The sequence below is a fragment of the Terrapene carolina genome, unplaced genomic scaffold (assembly GCF_002925995.2).
Source record: "Terrapene carolina triunguis isolate 2854851 unplaced genomic scaffold, T_m_triunguis-2.0 Scaffold558, whole genome shotgun sequence".
Classification (NCBI taxonomy): domain Eukaryota; kingdom Metazoa; phylum Chordata; order Testudines; family Emydidae; genus Terrapene; species Terrapene triunguis.
In genome coordinates, this window is record NW_020664909.1 from 2,525,685 (window position 1) to 2,537,784 (window position 12,100).

At 40.3% G+C, this 12,100-nt stretch overlaps 1 protein-coding gene across 1 annotated transcript in view; it reads right to left on the reverse strand.

The window, feature by feature from the left end:
* ABI3BP (ABI family member 3 binding protein) overlaps nt 1–12,100 on the reverse strand; it is a 292,470-nt gene that overhangs the window by 154,303 nt on the left and 126,067 nt on the right. Inside the window, exon 8 of the mRNA XM_029913250.1 lies at nt 7,952–8,003. Within this exon, the coding sequence (XP_029769110.1) occupies nt 7,952–8,003 (52 nt within the window). The remainder of the gene's footprint in view (nt 1–7,951; nt 8,004–12,100) is intronic.

Here is a 12,100-nt window from a genome sequence, read left to right on the forward strand (position 1 = left end):
CTTGCTGCAATATTTGCTTAAAATTTATTGTTAACGCAATCATTCCTTGCAGTATCCCCATGCACTAGAATATTAATGGAGAAGGGGTTTCAACACAGCCAAAGTGAATTTAAACAAAACATTCAAATTAATATTTAGGGTTTTGGTTTTTGTTGTATTTAATTAGCAATGGTAATAGATATTTTTAACTCAGCATGAAAACAAATATTTATGGGAACACAATAAAAAATGCCACACTGGAATAATGTTCTTTGTAGTCCTATATCCTGTCTGACAGTAGCCAGTATCAGATGCTTCAGAGGAAGGTGTAAAATCATGCAATAGATACTCATACCATAGCATGTTTATGTGGGAAACTTCGTTCTTTACCTTGGATTCATTGACTGGTTTATATCCCGAAGAACTAGGTCTGATATCCCTATTTTATCTTGGCTGTTGTAACTGAATATTATGCTTTTACTATACAAACATCTAATCCTTTTTTAATCCCCCTTCTTATGTTTCATGTTGGGTGCATCATAAATATTAATTAATATGGACCTTTCAATATAAATTATTTACTTTAAAAGTTAAAAGTGGCCTAACAGCATACAAGCATCTTCTAAGAAAAACACATGAAATATCTGCAGTTAAAATAGTCTAGATAAAATGTGTAAGCAAAGACTGATCTTGTGCTTCAGGACATAAACTTCTGCCTGCACTGGCCAGCAGTTGAGGAGAATGCATGCTGCACACACCCCTTTATGAGTGTGTCAGCAGGTGTGGCTCATCTGCATGCTTGGGAGAACATTAAAAAGGTGCACCATTCACCATCGTTATTATTTGGATTACCACAGTGCCAAAGAGCCTAAGATATGGACCAGGACCCCAGTGTACTAGGGACTGTACAAACACAGAACAGACAGCCCCAAAGAGCTTACACTCTAAGAGTATGTCTATTCTTATGGTGGCATGTGGAGTACAGACACTGCATGCACAGCTAGTATGAGTATAAACAGCAGAGTAGATGGTGAGGCATGGCTTAGACAAGTGCCCTAAATGCCTGAATCACCAGGGTATGTACCCTACATTGGCTCTCTACAGGCCCAAGCAGTGCCTCCCACAATAGTGTCCTGCTGCCAGAACCTTTCCCCTCTGCTGGAGCCTTTCCCAGCTGCCAGAGGCCTTTCCTGCTGCAGCAAAAGGCTCCAGCAAAGAGGAAAGACTCTGGCAATGAGGAGGCAGGGGGAAAAAGGCTCTGGCAGCAGATACCTGCCAGAGCCATTACATGCTCCCTCCCTGCTGCTGAAGCCTTTCACTGAGGCATGTAGCTACACACACTAGCGACAAGTGTGAATGCAGCCTGCCTTTTACTATGGTGTGTGGCTACATGTGTAGTGCCTGTACTCTAAACACCACCGTATGTTTAGACATAGGCTATGTAACAATGTTTCCCGGAGCATGCTTGCTTACAAACCACATAAGAATGTATTACTGAGCTCCCACTACGGCAGTACAATTCCATATCATCCCAAACTCAAGCCATGTCTAACTGACAAGTTTGAACCCAGAGCAAGGACTTCATGTAATAAGTAAAATAAAGGGCGAAATCCTGACCACATGACATGCATATGTATTCTAGTGATCTGAATGCAGGAATGGGAGCCAAAAACTACTGTGCTCTAAACTTGGTTCTGATACTGACTTCTGTCTGTGGCCTTGGGCTTAAATTTCTCTGCTTAAATTTCACCCATCTGTAAAATGAGGAAAATACTACTAATCTCTCTCTTAAAATCATTGATGAAGATTCATCAGTTAATGGGCCCAATCCATCATTCTTATCACACTCAAAACTTCCACTGAGCTTAATGTGCTAGGAACACAGAATGAGGCTCCATGTTTATGAAGTGTTCTGAGGAGAGGATGGAAGAGGATAAAATATGGGTCAGACCAGACGAGAAACATTCATATAAAAAAGAATCTGACACACCAGAAAAGGGCAGACAAATAAACAGTGCCAAGTTTTTAAAGTGCTTGCACACAAATCCTAGAAATCTAAATAATAAGATGGGTGAACTAGAGTGCCTCGTGTTAAAGGAGGATATTGATATAATAGGCATCACAGAAACCCGGTGGAGTGGGGACAATCAATGGGACACAATCATTCCGGGGTACAAAATACACCTCTACCCCGATATAACGCAGCCTGATATAATATGAATTTGGATATAACGCAGTAAAGCAGCACTCTGGGGGGGGGGGCGCTGCGCACTCCGGCGGATCAAAGCAAGTTCGATATAACGCAGTTTCACCTATAACGCGGTAAGATTTTTTGGCTCCCAAGGACAGCGTTATATCGGGGTACAGGTGTACAGTATATCGAAAGGACAGAACAGGTTGTGCGGGGGGGGAGGGGGAGTGGCACTATATGTGAAAGAAAATGTAGAATCAAATGAAGTAAAAATCTTAAATTAATCCACATGTTCCACAGAATCTCTATGGATAGTAATTTCATGCTCTAATAAGAATATAACAGCAGGGATCTATTATCGGCCACCTGACCAGGACAGTGATAGTGATGATGAAATGCTAAGGGAGATTAGAGAGGCTATCAAAATAAAGAACTCAATAATAGTGGGGGATTTCAATTATCCCCATATTGATTGGGTACATGTCACCTCAGGACGAAATGCAGACACAAAATTTCTCGATACTTTAAATGACTGCTTCTTGGAGCCGCTGATACAGGAACCCACAATGGGAGAGGCAATTCTTGATTTAGTCCTGAGTGGAGCACAGGATCTGGTCCAAGAGGTCCTATAACAGGACCGCTTGGAAATAGTGACCATAATATAACAACAATTAACATTCCTGTGGTGGGAAGAACACCTCAACAGCCCAACACTGTGGCATTTAATTTCAGAAAGGGGAACTATGCAAAAATGAGGTGGTTAGTTAAACAGAAATTAAAAGGTACAGTGACTATAGTGAAATCCCTGCAAGCTGCATGGACACTTTTCAAAGACACCATAATAGAAGCCCAACTTAAATGTATACCCCCAAATTAAAAAACACAGTAAAAGAACTAAAAAAGAGCCACTGTGGCTTAACAACCATGTAAAAGAAGCAGTGAGAGATAAAAAGGCATCTTTTAAAAAGTGAAAGTCAAATCCTAGTGAGGTAAATAGAAAGGAGCATAAACACTGCCAAATTAAGTGTAAAAATGTAATAAGAAAAGCCAAAAAGGAGTTTGAAGAACAGCTAGCCAAAAACTCAAAAGGTAATAACAAAATGTTTTTTAAGTACGTCAGAAGCAGGAAGCCTGCTAAACAACCAGTGGGGCCCCTGGATGATCAAGATACAAAAGGAGCGCTTAAAGACAATAAAGTCATTGCAGAGAAACTAAATGAATTCTTTGCTTCAGTCTTCATGGCTGAGGATGTTAGGGAGATTCCCAAACCTAAGCCATCCTTTGTAAGTGACAAATCTGAGGAATTGTCACAGATTGAAATGTAATTAGAAGAGGTTTTGGAATTAATTGATAAACTTAACAGTAACAAGTCACCGGGACCAGATGGCATTCACCCAAGAGTTCTGAAAGAACTCAAATGTGAAATTGCGGAACTATTAACTATGGTTTGTAACCTGTCCTTTAAATTGGCTTCTGTTCCCAGTGACTGGAAGATAGCTAATGTAACGCCAATATTTAAAAAGGGCTCTAGAGGTGATCCTGGCAATTACAGACAGGTAAGTCTAACATCAATACCAGGCAAATTAGTTGAAACAATAGTAAAGAATAAAATTGTCAGACACATAGAAGAACATAAATTGTTGGGCAAAAGTCAACATGGTTTCTGTAAAGGGAAATCATGTCTTACTAATCTATTAGTGTACTTAGATTTCCAGAAAGCCTTTGACAAGGTCCCTCACCAAAGGCTCTTACGTAAATTAAGTTGTCATGGGATAAGAGGGAAGATCCTTTCATGGATTGAGAACTGGTTAAAAGACAGGGAACAAAGGGTAGGAATAAATGGTAAATTTTCAGACTGGAGAGGGGTAACTAGTGATGTTCCCCAAGGGTCAGTCCTAGGACCAATCCTATTCAACTTATTCATAAATGATCTGGAGAAAGGGGTAAACAGTGAGGTGGCAGTTTGCAGATGATACTAAACTGCTCAAGATAGTTAAGATCAAAGCAGACTGTGAAGAACTTCAAAAAGATCTCACAAAACTAAGTGATTGGGCAACAAAATGGCAAATGAGATTTAATGTGGATAAATGTAAAGTAATGCACATTGGAAAAAAATAACCCCAACTATAAATACAATATGATGGGGGCTAATTTAGCTACAACTAATCAGGAAAGAGATCTTGGAGTCATCGTGGATAGTTCTCTGAAGACGTCCATGCAGTGTGCAGCGGTGGTCAAAAAAGCAAACAGGATGTTAGGAATCATTCAAAAAGGGGATAGAGAATAAGACTGAGAATATATTATTGCCCTTTTATCAATCCATGGTAAGCCCACATCTTGAATACTGCGTACAGATGTGGTCTCCTCATCTCAAAAAAGATATACTGGCATTAGAAAAGGTTCAGCGAAGGGCAACTAAAATGATTAGGGGTTTGGAATGGATCTCATATGAGGAGAGATTAAAGAGGCTAAAACTTTTCAGCTTGGAAAAGAGGAGACTAAGGGGGGCTATGATAGCGGTATATAAAATCATAAGTGGTGTGGAGCAAGTGAATAAGGAAAAGTTATTTATTTGTTCCCATAATATAAGAGCTAGCGGCCACCAAATGAAATTAATGGGCAGCAGGTTTAAAACAAATAAAAGGAAGTTCGTCTTCACGTAGCGCACAGTCAACCTGTGGAACTCCTTGCCTAAGGAGGTTGTGAAGGCTAGGACTATAACAGGGTTTAAAAGAGAACTAGATAAATTCATGGAGGTTAAGTCCATTAATGGCTATTAGCCACGATGGGTAAGGAATGGTGTCCCTAGCCTCTGTTTGTCAGAGGGTGGAGATGGATGGCAGGAGAGAGATCACTTGATCATTACCTGTTAGGTTCACTCCCTCTGGGGCACCTGGCATTGGTCACTGTTGGTAGACAGGATACTGGGCCGCATGGACCTTTGGTCTGACCCAATATGGCCATTCTTATGTTCTTATGAAAATGAAAAGGGCCAAATGTCCTATGGCTGGTTTGTCAAAATAAACCTGAGATTTTTACTTAGTCCATGTGTTTCCCTCTTTATATATTGGTGTGTTTAACATTTCTCTGACTTGGGGAGCTCCTGGCTAAAATGCAAAGACAGTCATTTTCAGAACATATTAACTAAGCTCCTGTATTTCTGTTTCTATGGAAATTTGCATTTTCAAATTTCCAAGAGCTGGTCCCTTAAAGATATTTTTCACATGCTTCAAATCCCAATGTCTGGCGAGCATGTTGGTTTAAGTGTATTCACACATGATACTAATTAATTAAATAAATCACACCCGCTCCGCAGTCTACTCTATTTTATGGACACGTTGAATTTTTATTTCTCTGAATTAAAAAAAAAAGTGACATTATTTAAACATCTGGAAAACAAGTGCCAGAAGCCATCTCTGAAAACAACTTCTTCTCCAGGAACACATATTGGAAATATAAAAGATTTGGAAGAAGTCATTTGGAACATATTTATTTTTCTAAATCCTTCTCAACTTAGAAACCATACAGGTAAAGTTAAATATTTGTACTTACAGAAAACTAAATTTAACAAGAAATATTATTTTACATTTGTCATAGGCACGCCCTATACGGGGGTTTACTAATCTATAAAAGCCCAGATACCAAAAACTTCCCAGGGGAGCGGAGACACACTGACACAGTGATGAAGATCCATCACGTTGGAACATTTCAAAATCCCTGCAGGTGGCACCACTGAAAAGATAGCACAAATCTTTCTATTTAAATGTTCCATGTTAGGATTTCTCACAAGTCATCTCCGGACCCATGAACTTCCCAGGACATCAAGATGTATGAGATTTTTAATCACAGAAAGCCTTATATAACATAGGACTACTGGATAACAAAAATGGGGTTTCCAATTTTAAACTACACTATTTCAAAGTTGCAGAAATAAAATCAACTATGCAATAATTATGTTTTTTAAAAGTACAACTAAGGAGGGGGGGGGGAAATCTCTCCCCCATTTTTTCTAGAAATGCAGTTGTGCAACCTTAGCATTTTCTTGGTCAATACATTTCCACAGGCCAGTATTTCCTCTCTTCCACTTGAACTGTAGCTGGCTGTTGTTTATCAGTTTCTGCTGAGACTCTTCACTGAAGTGCTGATGGAAGACAGCACTGCCCATACCCAGATATGCTTTCATTTGCTACTTTCATTTCTTTCCTAAAAGCCTTCCCTCCACTTTTATTTTGGCCTAAAGCACACTGAAAGTATATACATTTTAAAAAAAAGTTTCTAAACATCCTCTGCTCTGGAGCTGGATGTTAAAAATATTTGTTGAGTTGTCCCCAACTCATTCTTAAATTTTAGGGAATACCTTTACTCATCTAAAACTCTAAAGAAGAACTCTGCCCGTTTCCCTCCCATACAGACAGTTCAGAAAAAGCTAACATCTGGGCTAATAACTTTTGTGTTTAGTGAATTGCTTGTTGAAGAAATATTCTGAAAATAGTCACAATTGTGCTTGCACTTGTACGTGAATAGTAAGCTAGGGCTGGATAAAGTCAAGCTTCTTCATAACAGTAGAAACATAATATCAACATTGACCCAACCTTGGTTATTTCTTCTATGGCTCTGTATCTGTAACATTGCCCTTCTAAGCCTCCAGCAGTGCACAGGGCAGAGAATATGGATGAGTGTATATGACACACTGACTGGATTTTACTACAGCACTATGCAAGAAAACAGAATACAAAAGGCATGCAAATTTTTCTGTGATCCACACTGACAACACATTAGGGGCCTCGAGGCTGCACCTAACTTGTAGAGTGTCGCCTACAATGTGCAGTGACTACAGGCTCTAGCATACAATGCTCATATTTAACTAACTAAAGGCTATTTAGATGAAAATGGGGCATTGATCACTGGAACCTGCTGTCTCCAAGGGCTAGAACTCTAGATTCCATATGAGGGAGGCTACAGACCACATTTTAGAACATCATGGTCTGCAGTTGGATTCATGAATGGCATGTTATCTGCCGGAGTACACTATATACACAGTAGCAAAGAGTAGTCATATTGGCATGGATGCCTGGAGGGAAGGGGATTTGCAGTTTGAATAGAGCACACAGATTATATCCAGCTCAACAAATTCTGCATTGTAAGATTTAAAGTAACCTTCAGAAAAGTAAAGCCTTAGCAATATCTAATTTTCAAAACACACAGAAGATGCCTATATAAAGGAAGGAAAGAAAGCCTGAAGGAGGGCAGCAAATGGAGAAAACCCAAGACTAGGTACTGAGGGATGGAATACAATTTGAAGCTTATGAAGAACTGATCAGTGCATGATTCTATACTGTAAATATTTCACTGTATAGTACAAATTTAATTCAAGTCACATATTGCTTCTTTTCATACCTGGCAGCTAGGGGATGCCAGGCAGAGAGAATGACAAACCTGGATATCTTTATCAGTATGTTTCACATAGTAACCTTAAAGATAGACACTAGCAGAAACTAGAATTGGTAGCTACTCAGCAAATGATTCAATGAAGTAGTTGTGTATGATGCAGCAAAATAGCACAGTTTAAAAATGAAGACCGAACATAGTTTAATTACTTTTGTAATAAAAATTCACAATTTTGATTGTGAAGTTCCATTGATTTTGGTTACAAGGAAAGTTTCACTAGACTCTGCATATATTAATCATAGTAAATGTATTCTGTTTTTCATTGATTTTATACTTTTTTTGTGAGATATCTGTGTTCAAGGGGGAGAAAAACATGAAAAAAACACACGTTACCTTCTTTGATTCTTGTAATAGGGACAAGTTTTGCAGCATCTCGTAGTATGACCTATGAAGAGAAAAAAAAAGATATAAGCGTTAGGATCTGTGCCATAATAGTAATTGTATTTTTCTTTGTAATGAAAATATAAGGCTTCAATCCAGTGCCTCATTTGTCCCAAGTTAACAACAGACATGGCTCCGGCCCCAATCACTGAAGGTTACACTTCATTTTTGTTGGCGAGAACTGTTATAAAGCATTTTGATCCCTTTAATTTGGCTACAGCCAGTTGTTTTGCTCCATTAATACAGAAAGTCTTACTGCTAAGGAATCCTCTAATCTTTGTTCTCTTTGAGACGAATCTCTCCAGCTTAAGAACCAGAGAAACCTTGACAATGAAACTGTGCAAAGTAATAACAATGAAACCTCCAAAACAACAATAATCACCCAGTTGTGTATTTTGTTACTAACTTTCAGCTCAGATCAAGGTTACTGAAATGTTCACAAACCATTCTCATAAACCAGGACGATTTTATGGTTTTTAAATCCAGATCAGATGTTCACTTCTCATCGAATGTAAAGTATGGAGGTAAAAGGTATTTGATGTGGGTAAGCATCTGTGGGCTTTATCAATGGCATCACCTTAATTTCGACAACTGATTTTTCAGGGTGATAATAGGCCAGTCACAAGGGGGTTCCAAATTGAAAGGAATGTATATGCTTTTTATATTTGTATTGCAAATATTTTTTGCCTTACACTGGTCTTTGATCCAGAAAGGTTTCCATCCACATACTAATCCTTTACAGATTTTTGAGCACCATGGAAATAAGCATCTTTAGCATGTGAATTGGCCCTGCATTTCTCAGAATGGAGAAAATTGCAGATCTCTATGACATAAGTAAGCCCTGACCGTCCTTTGGCTCATGCAGGTACGGGAGCCAACATTTCAATAGTACAATGACTGGAAAGGGACCAGACAGAAGTACTGCCAGATATATACATATACTAACTGTAGCTATAAAATATAATCCTCTTTCAGTGAAGTCTGAGTTTAAAGGAGGAATAGAACTCAGTATACAAATACCTCTTTTGGCTAAACATATAGCATATAAAGTCCTGTTTCCAGATGAGTGGGGATCAGTTAATGCTACTGGTTTATTCTGTACTTCATAATATGTTATGTAAAAATAAACTGTACTGCACTGTACAGAAAACAAATCTAATTAAACAGATTGCACAGTTTTATCTGCTGATTTTAATTAGAGAAATATATTGTATGTTCATTCCTTTTAAAAACACAAAACAGTTTTTAAAAAAAACACAGCTGAGTAGCTTCCTGACTCAACAATATAAAGAAAAAATACTGCTAGTAGTAGTAGTAGTAAGTATATATATTTTTGTATTGTTTAGTATATACAGTATGGTATAGCACAGGGGTCGGCAACGTTCGGCATGTGACTCGCCAGGGTGCTTACCCTGGCGAGCCACATGCCAAACGTTGCCAACCCCTGGTATAGCATCTTACCTACTGCAAACATTTTCAAGTATTTTTCTTTGGTGCAAATCATGTTTGGGAATAGTTCAGTTTAAGCAGTAGATATAGGGCCAGACTCACCTAGCATTTATGCATTTTTTTCCTGTTTAAGCTAATGGAGACCTCAGTTTGCGAATAAATCCATCTGGGGACAAGGCTGCAGCAGAGCAGTGTGGCTACAACTTCGTCTATATGCCAGGGAAGAAAGAATCCCCCAAAATGGGTAGAGCTGGTTGGAAATGGGCTGTGGCCAGAGCTACTGAGAATGCTGATTCAGAGTGTCACTTGATTGTGTTGAGCCTCCCTCCTGTCACACGGTTTCAGCTGTTACCATGAGAAGTGTGATTTATACCTCCCCTGTACCAAGTTTTCTAAATCAGGCCCATAGCTGGGATGAAAACCTGCCTAATCAATTAAATGTAAAAGTATTTTCATAACCTCTGGAAGAAAGGGAACAATGATTCCTTTGGCCTTATTTATTACTTCTTTACAAAAATGACTTGAGCCTTTCCTTTATCTGCAACAAATTCTATCTGCGCTTCTGGGTAGAACATTGCTCTCACTGTACATAATAAGCAAGAGACTGAATCAGATTATATGCCCCAATAGAAAACAAATATCATTGCTAAAAGTAACATTAACCTTTATGGTAATGACTGACTTCATATTTACATTCTCAACATCAACATACTTTGGTTGTGCAGTGTGGCAAGGCGACGACTCACCACTGCGACGCCTCCTGCTGGTCATCCTGGGAATTAGCTCTTCCAGCCCAGAGCGCTGTCTGCAGGCCGGTGTCTTGCCTGCCGCTGGCCCCCGTGTCCCTCCTGGACCCCGGTACCCTTCTAGACCAGGATTCTGCCCCCAGCAGTAACCCCCAATCTGGGTCTCCCCACCAGGGGGAGCCCCCAACCTTCTGTCCTCACCTTGCCTCAGTGGCTACTGCCAGTCACTATCTAGTGACTCACTGGCGCAGACGGCAGTCTATAAACCACTCATCACTGGCAAGGGGGGTTTGGACCAGCTGCCTCTGCCTGTCTATGGGCTGCCCCTCTGCAGTCCCAGTACCCTTTTGTGGGCCCTTAACGCGGCCTGCAGCCTGGGGTTTTACTAGGCTGGAGCTCCCCAGCTCCCTCTGCCCTTCCCCAGCACTGCTCCACCCTAGGTACCCTGCTCAGCTTCCCAGGCAGCCACGTCCTTCTCTCTCTCAGGAGCTAGAGAGAAAGTGTTCTCGGTCTCTGGCCCTCAGCCCTCTTATAGGGCTAGCTGTGGCCTGATTGGGGTGTGGCCGCACCTGTAGCTGGTTCCCCCAATCAGCCTAGCTTTTCCCAGCTGCAGCCCTCTCCAGGGCTGCTTTTAACCCCTTCAGGGCCGGAGCGGGGTAATCACACCACTACATGCAGCCAACCAGATTCTACTGAATCTGTAGGATACACGTCTTTAGGCATGATGTTGAGAAGATAAAAGAACCAGAGATCATAGATTTGGAGCTATTCAGGGGACCTTTAATTCGATCTCATTATAGATTGACCACATGCATGCAGAGAACATGAAAAAGAGATTCAAACTATAATGTATAGGAGACTTTCCAAGTCAAGTGAAGTGAAGAAAAGTGTTGTTGCATGAAGTTAGATTCCCACTAGAAGGGAGTATGAGTGATGTGCCATTATATTGGCAATTCAAGCCACAGGTTTAAAGTGCACATTACGAAGTCTTTAAATGGAGAGATTTAAACACTAGAAAAATATACTGGGAGGCTTTAAAGCAAGAGGTTCTGCAGGGTTCTATCTTGTCACTATTACCACTCAGTGTGTTTGTATCTTTGCTGTGGGAGAAAGCATGATATTTTGGCCTGCTTTGTCACCAGTACATTCAGATCTCCAGCTTCGTGTTGTTAAATCTAGATGCTGCATTCTCTGTGTTTTCAAAGTGCCTCACAGCTTAGAAAGTAGATGGAAGTAAACTAGCTTAGGAAGTAGATAAGATGGAAATGGTGCGTATAGGCAGCGGGGATCATCTGGAAATCTTATGGAGAAAATTATGATTTAATTGGCATTTTAGAGACTTGGTGGGACAACTCTCATGATTGGAGTACCAGCATTGAGGGATATAGCTTATTCTGAAAGTATAGATATGGCAAAAAAGGAGGAAGTGTTGCGCTGTATGTCAACAATGTATTCACTTTCACCGAGGTCCAAAGGGGAAGTGAGCGACAGACCTGCTGAGAGTCTCTGGGTGTGGATAACAAGGGAAAAGAACAATAGCAATGTTATGGTGGGGATCTATTATTGACCACCAATTCAGGAAGAGGAAATGGATGAGTCATTCTACAAGGAGGTAACAAGATTAGCTAACACACGAGCTAGTATTAATGAGGGATTTTAACTTCCCTGATATCAGTTGGAAGACTACTGCAGCAAAACATAATATGTCCTGCAAATTCTTAGCGTGAGTAGGAGATAAATTTTCTGATTCATAAAGTTAAGGAAACAATTAGAAGGTCATCCATTTTGGATCTAGTTTTGACCAATAGCAGGGCCGGCTCCAGGCACCAGCGGAGGAAGCACGTGCCTTGGGCAGCACATGCTAAGGGGCAGCATTCCGTCCATTCTTGGGGCGGCACAGTCCGGC